The sequence below is a fragment of the Lytechinus variegatus genome, chromosome 3 (genome assembly GCF_018143015.1).
Source record: "Lytechinus variegatus isolate NC3 chromosome 3, Lvar_3.0, whole genome shotgun sequence".
Lineage (NCBI taxonomy): Eukaryota > Metazoa > Echinodermata > Echinoidea > Temnopleuroida > Toxopneustidae > Lytechinus > Lytechinus variegatus.
The window spans coordinates 23,554,139-23,577,160 of record NC_054742.1 but is presented as its reverse complement, the minus strand read 5'-3'; the positions used below and the strand labels follow the sequence as shown (position 1 = coordinate 23,577,160).

At 37.5% G+C, this 23,022-nt stretch overlaps 2 protein-coding genes across 4 annotated transcripts in view; one reads left to right on the top strand and one right to left on the bottom strand.

Annotated features, from left to right (window-relative positions):
• The window catches only part of LOC121410553 (tax1-binding protein 1 homolog), a 41,569-nt gene extending 32,704 nt beyond the window's left edge, over window positions 1-8,865 (bottom strand). Inside the window, exons 1-2 of one of the 3 annotated variants that reach the window (XM_041602720.1) lie at window positions 8,388-8,864; window positions 6,496-6,497 (exon numbers count right to left, since the gene is read on the bottom strand). The gene's annotated coding sequence lies outside the window, so the exon portion shown is untranslated. Of the gene's footprint in view, window positions 1-6,495; window positions 6,498-8,387 lie in introns of all 3 variants that reach the window. The other 2 variants (XM_041602721.1, XM_041602719.1) reach the window with 2 other exon arrangements.
• Window positions 8,866-21,157: 12,292 nt separating this feature from the next.
• Window positions 21,158-23,022, top strand: part of LOC121410552 (activin receptor type-2A-like) — a 47,557-nt gene continuing 45,692 nt past the window's right edge. The window contains exon 1 of the mRNA XM_041602718.1: window positions 21,158-21,814. Within this exon, the coding sequence (XP_041458652.1) occupies window positions 21,745-21,814 (70 nt within the window). The 5' untranslated portion in view covers window positions 21,158-21,744. The remainder of the gene's footprint in view (window positions 21,815-23,022) is intronic.

Sequence of the window (23,022 nt, the reverse complement as noted above, 5' to 3'; positions counted from 1 at the left end):
ATCGTGTAAACAATATTGTTTTCATTGCATTGCCAATTTACATCTAGAAAAAAAAAATGTTTAAAGGCCAAATCCACAACAAATATACATGGTCATTTTCAAACGTGAGTGACACGACAATCGGAGACGGTTAAGGGATCACATCTTTAAACTTAAAGGTTATGAATCTATCATGACTACTATATTATATACAATGTAGGACTGGCATGGGCCACTGCCAGTTTGATTTGAATTCTACAATTAGTTTAGTAGATATGATCGAAAAATGGTGCGTGAGTGACACGACAAATTTCGGACATGGGTTTCTGACCATTATCACTTATGATTGGATTCGTGCCCAAGTAGCTGACCAGGAGTACTGCGAGTACCCATACATGTACGTAAATAGTGTACCTATTTAGCACATATAGTTAGTATCAATCAAACCTTCTCTAGGGAAAATGGTGCCCTCCTATATACCGTGAGTGACACGACATCCAAAACGTGAGTGACACGACAAGTGCAAAAATACAACATTTATCTCAACAATGAAATTATTTTTGGCATGATGTACAAGACTGAAATCCCATCAACTATGAAACAAGCTTAATTACATAACAACTGCCTTCTTCAAAGTTGATAATGTGTCATTCTGATGATTAATTCTCCGTTTATGGTCATATTTGCCCATCAACTCACATTCCCCTATACCATACCACATTATTGTCACACTCGAGCTTATACCACTCTCCTCTTTGGATGAGGAGGCACTTGAAGGAGGTGCTATGTGGTCTTAGCATTGGCATCAACTCAAACATTCTTTTTGTGGCCTGATTTCATTCAAAACTTTAACTGTTTCTTCCTATCTGTATATGACAGTTAACAGGTTTACAATTCAGCATCCACAACGGATGGAAAGATTTTTCCTTGTAAGAAAGGTATTCTCAATCGTCACTCGCATCCTCTGGCATGGTCTGGTAGCCAATGATGTCATGCATGACTCTTCTTTCTTGAAATATTTGATGAGGATATTATCCTCCTTTAATATTTTAGACATTGTCCAAATAGTCCTTGGCAGCTTCAACGTCTTTTTTTTGTACACTGTATCAAACCACAGTTACTTGGCTGCACACTCCAGATGGACTATTAGTAAATCCTTGAGAAACTTCAACTCATCAAGCATTGGTTTTCTCCTGAACACTGCTTGGTAGTTTGCTGTGCAGGCCCTACATCATCACTAGTGGTATGAATCGTGGCCGAACAAAGAATGATTTTGAACCAGGCATGTAGCTACTTCAAGCAATATCCAAAATGCTCTTTTAAATCTCCTTATATTTTCACCTCAGATGTTCTTGCAAAAAAAAAAAATTATTTCATGTCCTCGAATACAAGCTTTGTGGCAAAAAGAGTTCATTTCAATTAATCAGAAGGGAAAGATTTTCATCTGATTTTGAAAGAATGTTTGGTGTTCACAGAGATCTTGTCATACACTTTTCTACCATTAGAATATTCTAGCGATTTCTGCAAATTTCAAAATAAGATCCCAGACCTTGCTAGCTTTAAACTTTCTTAATTAGTAAGACAAAGAAATAACATTCCCAAAAAGATAGGTGAACGTTCTACTCATTTTTGTAAATGGAGACAGAGAATGTTCAAGTCATACCTGACTAACTTGAACCATCACCAAATCTTTATGCACTGTAAATATGTTCAATTGTTCATTACTATGTATAGTAGTTTTTCTCTTAATATATTCATATTTTTGTGTTGATTGATTACGGTATTATATTCTTTTATCTCAGTACGTCATCAAAATATGAATTAGGATCGGAGTATTCACACAATTGGAAAGTTGTCAGGGTTTTTGAAACTGAAAAAAACGATGGAGAGGAAAGAAAATGGATGAACTCAATGTCGATTTCTATATGTCCATTGATAGGGGTGAAGTTGGGAAAACAGAAAAAATATTAGCCTTACATAGGCCTAAATGATGTCAGGAACAACATTTTGACTCCATCATTGAATTTATGTAGTAAAATGCTTTAAAAATTATTCGATGTCCTTTTTTATACACGATATGAGACCGTGAGTGACACGACATTTCGTGAGTGACACGACATTGTGAGTGACACGACACAACTTTAACAGTTAATTTTAGCTTAACCTTAACACAATGGACCAAGTTACTTTATATACAATAAGGTATGGGAAAACTGTATTTGCTCCTGTACTGGGATAAATTAATTTTCAGAATACACAGCTCTAGAAAACTTTTTCTCTTTAAAACGTGAGTGACACGACAACCAGTTTTGAAAACTTTAAAGATCTACTTTTTTCAGAAAAACACTTCAGATAATTTTTTTTTGTTATTTAGGAGTTAGATACAATACAGAGCTAGTATCTTGCCAACAAATATGCTTCTAATACAAATTTTATATTGTGATAGGCAATGTGTAAATTTTAATGCAAAAATCAACATTTTGTAACATTAAATTTCCCTTGCACTAAATTCACTGTATTTCAAGACACAATGAATAATTTTACATAACTGAAATGGAAAAATATACTTTGAGATGTCTAGTTTCAAAAACCATTAATGCCTACTAATTTCTAGCAAGTTTTAATTTTCACCCCCATGTCCACTTTTGTTTGAAAATGACCACATACATGTACTGTACAGTTAATTTGAATAAAAACTAGCTCATCAATTATGTGGAGCTCATCCAGCATCTCGCAACAAAATTTAACAAAATTTTTAATTTCAGCCCAGTTGACACTGTAGTGAATTATATTGGTGACATATATTGAGGAAACAGAATTGAAATTGGTGAACCTAATGAGGCTCTCAGATGGAACAAAAAAATCAAAATCAGTCAACAAATAAATTAAGAAGAATTGTTGTGAGTTTTGAAAAATAGGCATATTTAATGAGTTTCTAAATTCTGTGTAGAAATTTAGTATCGACACCGAGAGCTTTCATATAAAGCAAACAAAATTGAAATCTATCAACAAATGACAGAGAAAAAGGTTTTTCTTTGTGATTTATGAATAAATTTTGCAATTTAAATCAGCATAATTTTCTAGTCAAAATTTGAACTTAATGACCCTCATGTACCTCTACAAGATGGATAAAAAAATAAAAATCTGTCAACAAATATTAGAAGAAGCAGTTTATGTAATTTTTTAAATATGTGCATAAATAAGCATATTTAATCAGTTTCAAAATTCTGTGTAGAAGTTTTAAATCCCTCACCTAGTGCTATCATAAAGCAAACAGAATTGAAATTGGACTTGAAATGAAGTAATGGAAGGAGAGAAATAACGAAAAGAAAAGAAGAGGAAGGGAGGATGAAACAAAAGTTAGAAAGGATCAGGAAAGAAATATAGGAAATAAAGATAGATGGAACAAAAAAAGGGCAAGCAGGAAGGATAGAAGGATGAAGGATAGAAAAGAAAGAAAGAGGGAAAAAAGTTCAAACTCCAAGCAAAAAAAAAATCAATTTAATCTAACAAAAGTCATGATATTCTGTGTTTTCTTAATGTATTTTTAGAATTAAAAAAAATAAAAAGTTTCAGAAATGAATAAAATTTCATGGTGAAACATCATCAACTTAAAAATTAGATGAAACATCGCAGCATCATCCACAACTAGACTCAAAACAAAAGCTGAAACAACTAGATCTAGTTCTGAAAACTCAATAACTTGTTCCTCCGATTACATCTCCAAATCAGTACAGTAATCTGAGAATCCATAATATGATCATACATACCAATTACCCGCCGATTTTGTGATTATTTTGGTGGAAAAACCGTTCATCATGTCATTGTTTGCACCAATGAGAATCTGCTCCGATCCTATATGCCTAGCTACAGTTTGTAGTAGCCTGCCACACACAGGCAGGAGGCCAATTCGTTTGCAATGTATTGGGTTAATAAGAAAATCACCGTAGAACTTGCAAAAGTTTAGTTACCGGTATCGATTTAATTGTTGTCTCTGCTCGATCTTGGGGGCAGGGGGGGGGGTGAGATGTGCCCCCCCTGGATCCTCCACTGGTCATGAACAGGAGGCATATGCTGCAAGCTAGCTACCCATGCAAATTTTTAAGTGGGGTATGAAAATACTTTACTTGCATTGAAATGACACATAAATTGTGGGGGGGGGGTAACTAACCGCTGGTGTCAAGCACTGGCGGATCAAGGGAGCACAGCCAACCCATGCCCGGGCATGATGCCCCCCCCCCTTTTAGAGGCAAAATTAAAATGTGTTATGTAAAAATGCTGTTAAAACTTAAACACAAGTGTGCTCCCCCCCTTGAAAGTGAGGACTTCATATTTTTTGGCTTGTCAGATTTTTTCATAGACGAAATGTACTTCATTTTTGGTTGAAAACATTTTATTTTTGCTTGTCAAATTTTTCCTCGGGAAAATATGCCCCCTTCCCTTTGGAAAATACTAGTTCCACCCCTGCATCGATACTATATTTGAAAAGAGATAAACTCCTTCCATCCCTGATATAACCCATTTGCTGTCAAAAAATATATATTTGATGAGGGGGCTAACATACCCCCTTTGTCTCCTTTGGCTTTGCACAAGATTGCACATGACTTGTCATGCACACACACACACGCCACATGCCGATGTACACGTACATGTTCTACCGGTGACCACTGCACTATCTAGAGACACACAGAGCTCGATAAGTCCATGATCCGCGCGACCTATTCATTAGCTCACTGCACAAGTTGAATGCGACATTTGTTATTCATTAGAGGTACGAATTGTTATATCCAACAACAATTTCAAAAGGGCCATTATTAAAGGACAAGTCCACCCCAACAAAAACCTGATTTGAATACAAAGAGAAAAATTCACCAAGCATAACACTGAAAATTTCATCCAAATCGGATGTAAAATAAGAAAGTTAAAGCATTTTAAAATTTCACTTCATTTCACAAAACAGTTATATGCACATCTCGGTCGGTATGCAAATGAGGAACTGATGACATCACTCACTATTTCTTTCGTATTTTTTTTGTATGAAATATGAAATGTTTTTATTTTATCGTCATTGTCATGTGAAATGAAGTTTCATTCCTCCCTGAACATGTGGAATTCCATTATTTTAACATTTTGTGCTTCAGGCAAGGAGGTCCTAATCGTCAAATTCGTAAAAATTGAAATATTGTATAATTCAAACAATAAAAACAAAAGAAATAGTGAGTGAGTGACATCATCGACTCTCTCATTTTGCTGTAACTGGCTCGTTCATATAACCATTTTGTTAAAAAAAAGAGAAATTTAGAAATGTCATAACTTTCTTATTTTACATCCGATTTTGATGAAATTTTCAGCATTGTGTTTCTCTGATTTTTCTCTATTGATTCAAATCAACATTTTTCTGAGGTGGACTTGACCTTTAATGCCAGTTCATCCTCCCTCAAAGTCAATAAAAATCATTACTCATTAGTCCGTCATCGCCTTTGTGTTTTAGTTTTGAGGGCGATATGCGACACATTTGTGAAGTCGAAAAATTACCATCGCCCGAAGAAAAGACCTTCCTTAATTGATTCATCGGCGTCAAGAAAATGTCGCCTGAGAAATAAAAGATAAATAAAGGCCAAACAAAAATTGATAATATTCATGAATTATGCAAACAAAAAATCACTTTAAAAAACATAATTCTGCTCACCCGTTTCATATTTCCAGCATCAAAAGAACTTTTCAAACTCGAAATCATGCTCGCAAAGAAAGAAATTTGATGTTTCATCAAATAGCGAGATAAACAAAGAGAGGAATAAATCCTGGAAGTCAGATCCCGCGAAACTTGATATTTTCAAGATGGCGACTCTTTTGGGGATGTAAGAGTGACAAGATCATCTCTGTAAAATGGATTATTATGGACCTCAAAGTACAAGGTGTAAGTTTTAAATGTAATCATTTCGTATAGAATAAAATGTGTTTTCCTTACATACAAGTTTTATTTTTTTTAAAGTATGAGTTTTTGTCGAAATGATGTGAAAAGTTATAATGAAACCATTGGAACAATATAGCTTGTGTGAAAACAGAAAAATCAAAGAAACAGATCAACGAAAGTTTGAGAAAAATCGGACAAATAATGAGAAAGTTATGAGCATTTGAATATTGCGATCACTCATGCTATGGAGATAGCAAATTGGCAATGCGACAAAGATGTGTGATGTCACTTGTGAACAACTCTCCCCATTAGTTTAGTATATATTTCACTAGAATTGCCTTTTTTATCACATCTTTCCATAAATCATGTGTTCTGTCTACATGAGGGCATGTAATACATATTTTTTAAGAACCTTCTGAAGTTTACACCGGCAGGGCAGTAGACTGCAAATCGCCAGCGTGCTGCTCACGTGTGGGTTAGAGTGTTGCTCTAAAACTTTCTACTGATGTTTTGTTTTTTATATAAGGATTCAAGTCATTCCAAGCTCTGATTGTTCTTGGAAAGAATGAGTTTTTGTAAGTAACTGTCCGGGCAAATGGCACTTCTATGCGAGTACCACTATTATTCCTCGTCTCCCTTGTAGGGACAGTGATTTTCCGCGATCGCGGAAAACGGACGGAATTCACGGAAAAGGCCTTTTGAAACGGAAAGTGGCATTTCAAACGGAAAATCACGGAAAACGTATTTTCCCTCAAAATACACAGAATAGCAACAGAAATTACTCCGAAATAACAACAAAATGAGAATATTAAATGGCCACAAAACCCCAGAAAACACGATCTCACTTCGCTACAATCATGACAATTCACACATCGTGATTGCTCTCGACATCAGCACACTCGATAGTACCCCGCGATCGTACCCAGCCGGCCGGGTTGAGCTTCACATCGCTCAACTGCACGGTCGTGTGTTGTTGCCCTCTACGTTTGAAGATGTAACAGCACGATATCGTGGTCTTAAAATCCAAGATGGCGGACTGGCGAAAGTCGTTGACTGATGATAACGATGTCCAAAAAACCCCAAAATTATCGATGAAATTTAATTTCACCGTAAAATAATGCTAATTATGTGAAAGGTGAGGATGTATGCATGCTAAATCAGTTTGAAAAATTATTGAATACACCAGCATAGATCCGATTAGAACGGATTCTATTGTGTTGTTGGTACAGTAGCAGATACAAATTTTGGCCAGTGCGAGTGTATGCGCTTTGATTTTGCTATTCAATGTGTAAACGGAATTGTCACTTTTCCCTGTGTACAACGTCTATGGGGAAACGGAATTTCCGTTTTCTGACGTGCTGAAACGGAATTCGTGATTTTCTGAAACGGAAAAGGCCATTTTTTGAAACGGAAAATCACTGTCCCTACCCTTGTCGAAATCAAGTTAATGTATTCCTCTTTGTTTATATCAACATTATTATTCTGGATTTTGTACATCATTGCCAGTCTGTTCTTTTCCCTTCTTCTTTCCAGCGTATTGAGTTGGAGATCTTTTAACATTCCACTGACGCTACTTTCACGGCTGTAATCACCACAGCAAAAAAATACATCATGGATAAAGAGTTTGTATCATCATAATAAAAAGCAAAAAGAGACATTATGAGGGTATTTTATAGTCCACCAAAGGGAAAGTTGTTCATCAGTGACATCACACATCCTTGTCGCATTGCCAATGTGAGGATCTCCATAGCATTAGTGATTGCAATATTCAAATGCTCATAACTTTTTCACTATTTGTCCGATTTTTCTCAAACTTTCTTTATTCTTATTCTTTGATTTTTCTGTTTCTACACAAGCCTATTTGTTCCAAAGGTTTCATTCCCCTTTAACACAGTGACAGATACGAGAATGTCTTATTCTCATTCTCTCTTGTGTTCTTCCTCTGCTAAGGTCGGAGATCAACGGCCCCGTTGGAAGGGCCACAATTCATTTAAGGCTCAGTCTAAGTTGCAATCATGAAGTACTGAGTAAGTTTTGACGAGTTGTGTGGAGGTTGCGTAAGAAGTATAACCATTGTTTCTAGCTAAGCTAAAGGTCTTAAGGATTTATTTAACAATTTCTAAAATTTTAGGTCTATCTAAAAAAAAGCAATCCTACAATCGGATTTCCGCCGAATGTTACTTAGATCTAACATGTCTAACGTTACTGGATACTGCTTAAAAGCCTTAAGTCTACGTACGGGCCTCCAACTTCCAAGCTCTTCAGATGATAGGCCTACCGTATACCGTACTATGATTGGTGAGTGGAGCCAACGCAGTTCAATTCAGCGGAACAACGAACACATAGTCACACTCACAGCCTACATGTAGATTGTAGGAATGTCAGAGACTGAAGCTTTACTAGTTTTGGTTCAGGTCTAAACTCATTAAGACCGTCTTTGTCAGGCCTTAACCTCACCAAATCAAATGAACAGACAAAATACAAAACGGCTTACTTTTTTATTCACGTCTGCATTTCCTACTTCGTGCAATATCGTACTTATTTTCGTAGATGTTCGACGCTTCTGTCCTATCTCTATATCTGCTCGACACTTTTGTTGTGAAAATAACATATGACGAAACATGCCCTCTGGGTTGACCTATAGTCTTTATCAAGTCTATTAGACAAAAAGACACAAATAAATAAGTCCATCATAAATTATGAAATAATTCTACTAATTACTTTTGTCGTCAAATTCAAAGCCTAATTTTATAGTATTAATTGAATTACAATTACAATTTTCCTAAGTAAGCCGATTCATCTTTAGATCTATATTTTTCATATAACTTTCCTGTTTATACACTAGACGTCATACTGAAATGGGGAATTCCAACACTCTGCGGTCCATGATATGATGCGAACAAGACGCAGATCTATGTCGAAAATATGGCAAAATACAAATTCAGAGAATAGTCAGGCAGCATATGTCATCTACAAATTGGCTAAGTCTGATTTTTCACTGTTATGTGATTGGTGACATCATAAGGAACAACTTCCAACTTGGTGAAAAATTGTGACAAATTTGTAATGGTCATTACCATATGAGTAGTCAAAATGGGGTCAATAGGGGTTGCCTCAATTCTGTCGAGTCATACATCAAATTGTTTCACAGTTTGTCCTAATTGTTATACTGAACAAGAAAGTGTACACAATCATATACTCAGATTGACCTCCCGTTAAAAAGTTATGACCGGAAATGTCAAAAGGTCAACGAACTTTCGTTAAATGTCAATCTACATTGGTGTTAAGAAAGCTACTTTTTTCTCATTTTTTTCTGTTTTTTATATGTGTGTACTTTTTAAATTTCGATTTTGATAAGTTCATCTTCAGAATCTAGTCCTTATCCAGAAGATATATGGTCAAGACAAGGTCAGGGAAATGTCAAAAGGTCAACAAACTATGATTGGTAGCCAAAATACACTAAAAACGGTTATCTTAATTAGAAGTTGGTTCTTTATAAGTTTATTTTGAAAAGTCGAGTCTATCTAAAAAGACATTTTCCTTAGATAAAGAGGGGGTCAAATGTTGCTCACTTTGGTGGTGATCGGATTGCTAAGAAAGCATGAATGCTTGTAAGCGAGCAACCAGAGGACCGATGGCTTAAGGTCCTCTCCGAAGGACCTGGTACTGAGGATTAATGCCTTCTTACCAAAGGGCACTTAGCGCACCAAGTGGGAATCGAACCCGGGTCACCGCCTCACCGGAATACGAATCCCCCGCTCTACCGACTGAGCTACGTCAAATACATTCAGTGTGGTATCATATCTTGAAACGACTTGACAAACCCTAATGCCCTTAAAATCGTATCATCTTAAATAAGTGCAACCAGCTCTAATTTCCGAGTTTCTTGATTTGGGGAATTCAATTCAAGTCCAATTCATTTTCAATTTACTAGTCTTTGATATGTAATTTTTTTTATCCATTTGCTTTGTACAGCATATTTCAATCAACAGAAATTATTGTAATGTATATTAAATTGGGGTAAAAGTATAATACTATGTTAACAGAGTAAATAAATCGATAGATCAGTGCTCCCAGCTCCTAAGAAAGATGCCCAACATTTCATTTGGATTAACTTGCGAATAAGATAATGAGGTTAGGATTGAGGATGATAAGTTGGGCTCTAATTGCTCCTCAATTCATTCCAACGTGTGACGGTTAAGTAATTAAAAAAAAAAACTTTCATGTATTTTGTCCTGAAAAGTTTAGTTATGCATGGGCAATGTAATTTGTGAACCTGAACAAGATGCGTATGTAACTGCGAACGCCAAGCGCAAACTGTTCTATGATCGATAGGGACCTGTTAAGGACGTTTACAGCTATAATACCGCGAAGACGGTATTATACATAATGGGAGCACGAAGAGCGAGCTAAAACTTTTTGACAAAGGTGACCCAATAAATAGTCATTCTAAGCACCATTTGTAATCATAATTAAATGGGATAGGTATGTAACTAAACAATAATGCGAGCGCGAAGCGCGAGAGGGATAAAATTGAGATTTTTGACCTAAAAGCGGGACACTCTATTCATATTATGTAAATCATGAATACATGGTTAATTGGGTATCATTAAATGTGATCATGAAGCGTGAACAGACAATGATATTCTGATCTAAAACTGGATAATTTAAGCACATCTTAAATAAAGAACATGCAGGCTATCGCGCATGTTTTGGATTTAGACCTAGAATCTGGACATTCTTTATTACATTTACTTAATTATGAAGATTAATAATGCAAGCACAAGCTGAAAAAATTGATCTGATATAGTTTGTTATTATTTCAACAAAGGACCGGTATATTCTAAGGACATTTTGTCATCATATTATGAATACCTTCCTATTATTCCTAAGCTTGTGGATATTCTGTTCTGAAAAGACCCAATTTAGTTATTAGAAATTCATGAAAATGTTATTTTCTTATTTGTTAATCTAATATGCGTAATGACAGCGTGGAAGTTGTTAAGGCTTCAAAACTTGATATTTTAAGCTCCATATCAGCCTATTAAGCAAGATATGAATATTATCGAACAGGCAATTCTGGCGCGAATCGCAAGCCAAAATTTTGTATAGTAACATAAAAGATTTGTGTGTGTGTTTTTGCAAGTCTTCCCTCACATTATTTTATTCACTCGTCTTGCTCCTCTTATTTTCCTCTTTTTCCCCTTCTGTCTTTCTCCTTCTTTTCCTTTTTTCTTTTCTTCTTTCTCCTTTTTTCAGGGGTCACCTTGGTGGCACACCAAATCTCAGGCCGGGGGTACGTGCCCCCAAGTCTCCCCCCGTAGCGACGCCAAATGACGACACCCCCTTCGAGTATTCGTGATGCGAAGTTCTCATAATGTTCGTGCAAGTGTACCGTTGAAAAAATGATAAGGGGATAATCTGTTCTGCAGCCAAAATATCATGCAAATAAAATACAAATAAAACATCTCAGACCGAAAAATTTTTTTGTCTTTGTTATTGTTGTTGAGTTGTTCCAAGAATCAGTTACGAGGTTCGATCCAGTGTGAATTGGGAGTGTGTGTGTGGCGGTGGGGGGGTGAATGGGTGAACGGATCCAGGGGGTGCGCAGGGTGCGCGCCCCCCCCCCCCTAATATTTGAGTGGCGCCGAAGGCGCCGCTCAAAATAAAAAATAAAAGAAAAGTAAAAGAAAGAAACGGCGCCGCTTGAAAAAAAATAAAGGAAAGAAAAGAAAAGGCGCCGCTTAGAATAAATTATACACTGATATAACATTAGCAACAGTAAAGGAAAGACTATCCCCAGCAAAGCGCAATCATATCATCTTCCTTATGTTTATTTTTAACTACCTTTTTCCCAACAACTTCGCCGGTAGCAGTGCCCTGCCTGCATATAACTGGCGCCAATCAAGAATAATCAGCGCCACCTTAATCTAAATCGGCGGCGGACAAGAATAATCAGCGCAATTTTGTTAATAAATCGGCGCCAGTCGAGAACAATCGGCACTGCCAGAGTCTTAACCGGCGCCGATCAAGGATAATTAGCGCCACCTAAATCTAAATCGACGCTGGACAATAATAATCGGCGCCATCTGGTTATAAATCGGCGCCGGTAAAGAAAATCGGCGCCGGCTGCCTGAGTTCTTAGCCGGCGCCGATTAAGGATAATCAGCGCTACCAATATCTAAATCGGGGCTGGTCAAGAATAATCAGCACCACCTGGTTAAAAATCGGCGCCAGTCAAGAATAATCGGCGCCTCCTGGTTTTGAATCGGCGCCAGTCGATTATGAATTGCCGCTGCCTGAATCTTACGTGACGTCCGTAAAAATAATCAGCACTTCTTGTTTAAATCGGCGCCGGTCAAGACAAATCGGCGCTGCCTTTGTCTTAACCAGCGCCACCTAAATTTAAATCGGCGCCGGTCAAGAATGATCAGCAGCCCTGATTCCAATAAATTGGCGCCGGTAGAATAATGAAGAATGGCCGATTGCCAACCAAATCTAGATCGGCGCCGGTCAAGAATGATCAGCGGCACCTAGTTCTACATTTTATTGTTGAATGGTCATAACGAATAACAAAGCTTATCGCATGCCCTTACAGAGTGGACTGGTTCGGGACAGTTGCCCACAGATGTCATGAAATCTTTAATTTGTTATTCAAAAAATCACAGAATCATACAAAAGTGTAGAGCAAATCCTTTAATTTTGATATTATTTTCCAATGCTTTAGTAAGAAAACGTCAGTCACCTTTCTCCTTTACACATCCCACATTGTGCCACCTCTTTGGCCTTTAGGCCCCCATCTCACTAGGATGGCGATCATGGCGACCATGGCGACCATGGCGATCTGTCTAAATCCCGCAAAGCGTAGCAGAATCGTCCTCGAATTCTATTTTTAGCATGCGAGGCGATTGCACTAAAACTTCACTGCGACGGACCTGCGCTGAAGGCGATGGTAATACGCTGGTAGTACGACGCTGCCACTCTCTTGCCACGATTTGAGGCAGATGTGATGCGCTGCTTCTGCGATCAAAGCGACCGTACAACGAGGCCCATACGCTAATTAGGACCTCGGTACGGTGGTGCTACGAATGGAACGATTGTGTTACGTTCATGATGGGCTCTTGAAACGATTTCAAGCAATCGGTATATTGATCGCGGCACATGAGACACATTTTTCAGTCGATTGCCAACCTCCGACCAAGATGGATGTCCAGAATTTGGTTGGACTTATACATCTTAACATTATACAACAACTTCAGTTAGAAGTTGAATACGAGGACCTGATACGAGGACAGTAGAAGGAGGAGGCCAAAAAGATACCGGGTCCGATCCTGGCTGTCACTTAAGTCATAATATACAATATATATTAAAATTTCACTCAAAAGATGTCGATGAGCCTAATAGTTAATATGAGGGATGCATCCAGAAATTCATAAAAGAGCATAAAAATGTTTTATATTTTGTTAATTTTTTTCCCAAAAAGTTTGTCACTCAAAATTGTTAGGTAAATTCCTTTCAAATTTGCTTTCAAGAAGTAGTCTACTGATGTGAGAGCACTCATTAGGGGAGGGGGGGGGGGCACAATGCCAGAATCCCCATAAAGTGTGCTTTCCCAATCAATACATTAGTGATCGAATCATTAAAATTTTAATATTGTTTACTGTCACTGTAGTTAGAATTCATTCTATTTTTAAAACATATTCAATTTATATATTTTTGCGGAGGTAACCCATTTCGTCATCAAGACATGCGAGCGTCTTTTTTTTCTCTCTTTCAAGCTGGCTCAGCAGTTAGATTTTCATCCTCCTACTATACCTCCTCCTCCTCCTCTTCCTCCTCCTCCTCTACCACCACCATAACCTCTTGTTCGCTCCCTCTTGGACCGCCGGCATAACAGATTGGGCAGCTTCCCTTTTTGGTCCTTTTTCTGGGAAGTATATTTGAAAACGTCGTGGTGTCGCCTCGTAATCTGTTGAAAATGTGATAATCCGCTACCATCGGCACGTTGTTTCATAGCAGCGCAGACGGTCGCTGCTCAATCGCTGGCCAGTCATCAGCGGCGCAGCAAAAGCGCAACGCGAATGCCTGCAGCGGGCTGAGAACGTGTGCCACATGCCACCCAAAGGGAAAGCGTCGTGGTGGAAACGGTGTGAAGCGTGTCGAGCGCAAGGCAGTCGCCTCGTAAACGGAAGCAGCGTAGCAGAATTGTCTTGGGAACGGGCCTGAAAAACACGGGCGATTGGTGCCGCTTTTAATGCGCTTCTACTACGCTTTGTGCGTTGGAGCTTCGTTACAGCTACGAATATGCCGCTTGTAATACGCTCTTGACTCGATTATGATGCGCTTTAGCACCTCCGCGATCTCGCTACGTAAGTTTTGAACATGTTCAAAATTTTGTGGCGACCAGGAAGATGGTGGCGATCCTTGCCGCTTCAGAAAAGATCAAGGTACGACGGAGAAGATTGAAAAGATCAAGCCACGTTCAAGCTACGATATACCACGCTTTGTCGATTTTTGACGATCGCAGCGGAATCGCCATCTAGTGAGATGGGGGTATTAGTGTAAGATGAGACAGCTACTATAATGTGTTATAAAGGTGATTCGATATTTTAGTCAACTATGCTAAAACCCGTTGCTTATACCGGGAGTGTATAATTACGCAACCAGACGTATATTCGTTAGACCTTAAACCACAAATTATAATTTTCAATGTATAAATACAGTTTGTCAATACCTTTGTTTTAACTTTTAAATGTTTACGCCACAAAATTTGATTTATTTTCATCTTCCATGAAGTTAAAAGTTATTAATCTGATCACTCTGGAAGAAGTTTAAAACAAAGATAACGAACGATACCTGTAAAACTGGAGAACTATTTCAAAAGCTCTGTCTTGAAGGATCTCTTTCGGAATCAGGTCATAAGCATTATATCCAGTTTCATCAAATAATTAGATAGAAATTACTCATCATTACAAATTGCATTAGATTTAGTGAAAAGCATCACTATATATAATATATATAAATACCAAATTCTGTATATAGGCCTTTACATCATGTACATGAAATTTGAATGATGATATATAAACCTGGATTGGTGATGTATTCCAAATGATTCATGATGTAAAATCATTGTATATGCAGAGGCGTCGATCCTGGGGGGTGGGGGGCAATTGCCCCACCAATGAAAATATTGGGGGGGGCAAACATATCGTTTTGCCTTCCCCTATAATAATTCCGCATGTGCAAAAATACAATAAGATAGTAATGTTACACAGAAATCAGCAAGCGAGATTGAGCTACACAACTCGTTCTTTATTTAAAATCGTGCTCAAACTGTCCGCTTTTCAGATTGGAATATAAAAATTTTCAGCTCGCGCTTCGCGCTCGCATCATTTCTGTAACAAAACCCCATACTTTTCATGATTAAATAGGTGAATAGAATGTCCCGTATTCAGTTCTGAACCTCAAAAGAACTCCCGCTTCGATTTTCAATAATCTTTTGTTGGATATAATCTTGTTCTTTATTAAAAACGCCAAAGTTAAACTGTCATTTTTTTTTCAGATCGAAATATCAAAGTATTAAGCTCGCGCTTCACGCTCGCATCTATTTCTTTTTTTAGATACCCATCTTAATCGTTGGTACCAAAAATGCCTAGAATATCAAGCTTTCTGGTCAGAACATAAAGAAATTTCAGCTCGCCCTCGGCACTCGCATTATTATGTGTAGTCAGATATGTATCTTCCTCATGAGTTACTATACAAACAGTCCTAAACAGGCACCTTTTCCGGTCAGTATACTATAAAAAATTTCAGCTCGCGCTTCGCGCTCGCATTTATTTGTAGGTGAGATATGTGTCTCTATCTCATGTGTCATATAGATAAATATATATATATTTATGCATGTGTGTGTGCGTGCTTGTGTGTGTAAGGTTTGTTTGCTTTAGTGTGATCGAGCACCTTTGGAATGTTGATTCATTATTTTGCCCCCCCCCATCTGAAAAAAGGATCGACGCCCCTGTGTGTGTGTGTATATATATATATATATATATATATATATATATATATATATATATATATATATATATATATATATATATATATATATATATATATATATATATATATATATATATATATATATAGTAAAAAAAATAGTATCTCAATTAATATACAAAAGATATGGCCTCATCGCAATAAAAGGGTTAGTACATGAGATTTTGAAATTGCACATAACATGCATAATTTGTGTTACATTTGCTTGTTTCTTTCTTGAATAAGTCTTTCAATCTCTACATGTTTTAGAAAGATTATATGTTTAAATTGATGTATATTTTCTGTTATAATGAGATATGTATAAGTGGACTTCAGGGAATGGTTGTATACAGCAGGCAAATTCCCGATCAGCTTTTGTGAAAACACATTTTTCCTTAACATTTCATCAAAACTATGAAAAATGTGCAAATGTGAGATGTGCACCAAATACTTTTATAGCTCAGTCCGTTTACTCTATCGTTTTTATTTTTTTCAAAAATATGTTCGAGTCTTGCCCCCCGGAGATATTATCCTACATTTTGAAAAGAATATTTGACAGGTTCAGACTTTCAGAGGTTCAGGGATAGGGAGATTAAAATGATAGTGAAAATGAGAAGCTTAGGGAAATAGAGATATGAAATAAAAGATTTAAGGGACCGTAGCGAACATTTGAGAAGAAAGAAGGAAAAGGGAGGGAGAAATAAGGGAAGAGAGAGAGAGAGAGAACTAGAGGCCCAGGGCGCAGTCAAAATAATGCTGTACACCCTGATGAGTGACCAAATTATTTCCAAACACCCCCTTAACATTTTTTTTCTCTGTTTGCAAAATATCAACACCCAGAACAAGTTTTTCGTGGGCTTTGACACATTTTGGCCCCTACTGAAAGATGTCGCCAGAATGGGCCTATGACCCGGGAAAAACATACTCTAATCACGTTTGGTTAGTCTTAAAAAAACTTTGGAAAAAACATATACCCTAAATACGTTTAACCAAGTGGTTTGACCCCATGGTTAGTCGCGTGAATTTGAGTGTCCGAAAGTCCGAGTACACTCAGCTTCATATCAGGGAAGAGTCGTTTTCACGAGAGTAATATGGTATTTCAAGAATCCGGGCCATTATTACACCAAATTGATATCAGGATTATGAAATTACTTCCATCAATTTCATATAAATATTACAATAATTCACCATTTAACTGTTGCTGTTCATTTGAAATTGCCTATGTTCATAACTCTTGTTATATGACAAACGGTCCGAAACCACCTATAGTTTCGAGACACTGGCACTTTTGTTTTTCCATTGAAATGCCCCTAAATTATAAGGACAAAAAGTCGAAATTGATTGTCATCTCATAAATAGATTACCTACATGTTGATATTTGTGATTGGTATAATAGTTACATCTCATTTTTCTTCAGAACTTTGAGATCGAGCAGGCAGAACATGGCATGTTGCGTTGTAGAGACCCTTTTCATTTGAAACAATTAATGCAGTCTAAATAAAATTAATTTTGTTTTATAATTAATCATTTATAATTCATAATTACTTATTAATTTATAATTTCATAATTAATAAGTTTTGCCTACTGATTATTATGTAGGTACAGTTTGAGAAAGCAAAAATTTATTATTATCTAGTCCAGAATTGATTTGATTTGCAACAGGGTCTGCGTATATGTATTGTTTTGTTGTCTCTTCTACTCCTACTGTAACTATCAACTTCACTACAGTATCATAACTTCAAATAACGGAGGCTTCAAACTGATAATACATTTGATTTGGGTTCAGCCATTTACTGGATTCCATCTTTTTGCACTCTCTTGTATCTCGCCACAGGTGGCGCTATTCCATAACACGCAGAGTTATCACGTACATGTATACCAAATTAGGTTTTGAGTAAGTATAGCGGGAATTATTCATTACAGGTTGGACTGGCATTACTATTTTTCCCGAGGGGCGAAGCCCCGAGGGGAAAATAGCCACAGCCAAGGATAAATAATTCCCTCTATACTTTCGAAATAAAGGCCTATATCTGTTTTATATCCTAAACTTAATAACTGAATAAGGTAGAACAATAGTTCTACCTTATAGTTCATAGTATACCTTATACTTCATAGTATATAGTATATAAATAGTGTACAATCTATTGTACAATATACTGGATTATATGTACGACAAATATAAAATTATCCCGAGTGCAGGTTTATTTCACCGAGGCCGAAGGCCGAGGTGAAATAGGCTTGCACGAGGGATAATTTTATATTTGGAGTTCATATAGTCCAGTAATATTGTATGATAGAACGTTCACTATTTATTATAGTAAATAGATCCCTTAATCTAAGCCCCCCATCATGGATTTTGCCATCCAAAAATCGAAAGTTATATTGTACATATGTACAATATAACTTTTTGAAGGGAGGTCACGTGGTACAAATCCAGCCAATCACAGCTCGTATTTTACTACCACTATTTACTATTATACCTTATAGTACATAGTATATTCATCTACTAGTACCTTATAGAGCTACCTTATTCACGTAGTTCATCTTTTCCTATAATCTGACCTTAAAAATATATAACGCGCTGCAGCGCAGGCTGATCTACTTTTTCCGAAACCAAGTCATGCGCTTAGATCAGCGGAACGCGGATTTGTGCCTGCGCAGTCCCTTCACGGGACTTGCCCGGTATAGAGTCAACTCGCTGATCGGTGCGGGTGCGCCCGAGAAATTGCATGATCTGTGACGTCAATGATGGAATACTAGTAGTCGACTATTCAATCATTGACTTCACGGAATAGCACATTTTTTTCGGTGAGCGTTTCATTTTCGACATCATCGCAAAATAGTGAGAATATGTTTGGTCACATGATGCTATTTAAACCAATCAGCATGCAGGATTAAATTTATATAGGATATGATAAACTAACAGGCCTAGTATCGTCTGCTCCGTACGAGCATAGAGCTATTAACAGACGGAAACTAACCATTGGCGGCGGAAGCCAAAAATTTTAGGGGGATCGACCACCACAATTTCTTAAGCAAAAAAAAAATGAGGGGGGACACAGGCAAAAGACTTGACCTGCCCCCCCCCAAAAAAAAGGTCATCAGCTAAAAAATTAGGGGGGGGGGAAACGTACCCCCGCCCCCCCCCCCGTTTCGCCGCCTATGAAACTAATTACAGTATGCACGAATGACAACAATATTGACCAGTCTTTCAAAACCACCCCTTGAGTCGTCTGTTTTTGATACCCTTAAAACGGGTACACGCGTAGCCGCATGTGCATAGCAATTATTTAACTGGACCCAAGGGGAGGGGGAGGGATAAATAATTAAAGAAACTCATAAAGAACTTGATAGGAGGGCAAGAGATAAAATTTATGAACAGATATACAGTGGCGTATACCCTTAAAACGAGTACACGCGTGGCGGCGTCCAAAACTGGAAAAAAGGCCCCTTTAAACGCGTTTCTTTGGTCACGCATCATCGTGCATAGCAATAATTTGACTGGACCCACGGGGAGGGGGGGGGGTAAAATAAAAAAAACTGTAATATAAAGAACTTAATAGGAGGGCAAGAAATAAAATTTCTTAATTTATGGACAGCCTTGGCGTAACTGAGGCATGGGGGGTACTTACCCCCCCCCCATCGGCTGGCAAAAAAAAAACGGGGAAAGGGGAAAAAAGAAGGAGAAAGAAAGAGAAACGCACGGTGGGGAAGAAGAAATCATTGTTTCTTATATCATATTTGTTATGTTATATTATTATATTATGTTTCATCATTACATAAATATAAGAACTATATTTTTCATTATAATTTATGAAAGATTAGTGGCTTATAGGGCGTATGTAGAGGGTCTATGTGTTCATCATTCCTGGTGCTCGCATTGTCTGAGTAATGATATATATATATATATATCCTGTTGCAGTAAAACATCACATTTTCAAGTGGATACACCAAATAAATTTCCTCTTTCTTTTTTTCTTTCTTTCTCTCTCCCCTCTTTCTTTCTTTCTTTCTTTTCATTTATTTTTTTATCTAGAGTAGACTGTTTAATTCGATACAAAATACATTGAATTAAAAAAAGACTTAATTAAAATGCTTTTAGAAAAATATGAATTTATAACATGGCTCTGCATATACTAAGTCTAAAGTATACATGATATATGCAAAATATTGATTGCCATTGATTTTATTCGTCAATAATATTAGAAAATGGGTAGAATCCCTTGACAGGATAACCCGTGAAAGCCGAAAGGCTAATTTCCATTGGGTCCAATTGATAATGTAAAAACAAACTAAGAAAAGTACTAGAATATGGTAAAAAAGACATCCAGTTTGCAAAAACCTAAAGCAAACAATGATCTATTAATTTATATGAAACAAGATTATATTTTAACATACCCTATATCATTTACAAAAGACATTACAAATGAACATAAAAATCAAAACGAGAAAGGAAAAAAGCATAATGGTTAGTAAGAACTCTTCATCTGTAACCTTCAAAGGGCACTATAACGCCCCCTTTATGGACCCTTTCTACATTAGCTTTACGTTCTATCACTGGCGTACAGGGGGGTCCATTGGTTCAACACTGAAGGGGAAATAAAGAAAATAGGAGGCAACGTAATGAAATGAATGGAAAAAGTGAATTTGCTGAATTTATATAAAAATCTATCAAATAATTAGAATTTCATTTCAAAATGCCAATTCTTTTGCTCGCTTGCTTGCAACTTAAAAAAAAAATTCTGCCCGATATGCCATATCTGGCCCCTTAAATTTTTTTGCCTCATACATCACTGCCGGTTCATACCATGATTGTGGACCGGGAAATATTTGGCTCTTGCCCCCCCCCCCCCCCCGACCCCTAGCTGTTACGTCCCGGCCTGATTGCCCTCGTTTAAAGACTCGGAGTCAAACTGATTTTGGTGCGAGCATCATTGATGTTCCCCTCAAGTCCAGTCAATATTATATAAAATAATTGCTTCATGATGCAAGCCAAGTACGATATGATAATTTTGACTATGCCCCCCCCCTGTTATAACCAAATTGGGAGGGGCGAACCCATCCAAAACCCAATATTCATCTGTCCAATTCAATAACATGGCCAAGGGGGCTTACCCTGCTCTTTGTTTACAAAACAATTCTGACTGATGACATCCGGGATACGGAGAGTGATCTATGGTGCATAATTGCATGCATGCAGCTAGCTAGCTCAGTGCGCGTGCATGCACAGTACAGTGTGCAGTGTACGTGTGCAGTGCAGTGGATGGTGGATGTACATGTAGCCATATTGTACTCATGATAATGCGATATGCGTGATATACAACGTCTGACCTGCTGCCAAAATCGTGGAGCTACGGATTACATTCAGTTTGATTCGGTCGTCAAAGGCACAAAAATATGATGCAGATGGAGGGAGCTATCTGAGCAAGTGATATAAATAATTCAGCAGGGATCATATTTATCTTTCATTCTCAGTATTCAGGGTGTATACCGTACTGCCTACCTCTTCTCTGTTGAGAGAGCTAGAGAGAGTGAGACGCTGCACTGACGCTGAGCACTGCCGCAAATGCCAACTACGGTATGGAATGAGTACATTTTTGGCCTGATCCCGAGGATTGTATTGTGTACGGGCCGGGCAGACTGCACTTGAAATGTCGAATGCAAAATAATCGAGGAAGTGCGGAATCCTAGCAAGACGTCGTTAGCTAGCCAGCTTGCGTGTGGACTGTGGTGGACAATTTTCTTGGACCTGGTGGACTTTGTCCATTTTCATAATCTTACCTTATCGAGCAGTTAATAAACAGCTTTTCAACTCAAGTATGGCTAATTTGAACCATCTTGTTCTTGGTCATGGACTGTGTAAACTGTTCCTGTATTTTGCTGTTGCAGGTGAGTATCGCTGTCAACCCCCCCCCCCCCCGGTTAGCCAGGAGGTATCTAGAGAGTAAAAATCATTTCCTAACGTAAGGCACTCATTCAATGAACAAGGTTATAATATAACCTTGTTCTCAGTTATATCTCCATGTGTGGCAAATTAAGGGTGGCAATGTTTGGCTAAATTTCTCTTTTTGTTTGGAGCAAATGCTTGATTTTTTTACACTGACAGTTTCCATTACACCTGTTTTTCACATAACTTAACTCTTATTTAAATTTGATACTTGAAATCATTTTTTTCTTAATTAAAAATGGAGATCAAAAAATGAAAATTTTCTTGCTATATTACTTTCCACCAATAGAGGGCGTACACAAAAATATGCCCAAAATTCAAGTTTTTGAGCGCTCTGGTGAATACAAAAATTATTCTGAAGTTACTAATGAAAAATAAATTGCAACTGTACGGAAATTAGTAATTTTGGTCACAAAAGTGATATTTTAATGACGTTTTAAAGTGTGTGCTCTGGACAACATTGGCATACCATAGTCCTACCTGTAGATTCCCCACAGGCAGGGTGGTAGCAGTGAACAAGTGACGTAAGGTAGACAGCTGGCAGCCGTCTGTTTCGAGGAGTTTTTTAACATTTTTTTTTCATTTCTCCTCGTACACAGACGGCTCGCTATCGTGCAGCCACCATTAGGGGACTTGCAATGCAAAATCCCCCCGTCGGGGCTTTTCAAATTTTGTCTTTAATGAATAAAATTTTTGAAAATTATAGTGACCAGAGTGTAAATTTATATTCCCTTTTGGCATCAATTGCCAAAAAATGGAGAAAAATGAAGTTAAAAGGAACAAAAACAGTGACTTACCTCGGCTGTCGCGCAAATTCACTTCCCCGTTTTATCCGATCTTAAGTACATAAACATATGGCCATTGAGTCCCCTGTACAGATCGCGCTAGAACTTCGGTCTCTGTATTTGGTGAGTGAAGCCAACGAAGTTCAGCTGAACAACCAACAAAACAGAGACCGAAGCTTTTGGTCTAAACGTAAGGTTACTCTCAACGAAGCCAGGTCTTTCTATAATCTATTCATTTGTGTGTACCACAAAAAAACCTGAAACTTTCGCCCCTGAGATTTCTACTTTCTTTCTGAAAGATCTAGCCCTAAGTCATGTTATGGGATACAACTTCATTTCCGACATTTCTACGCTATGGATTTTAT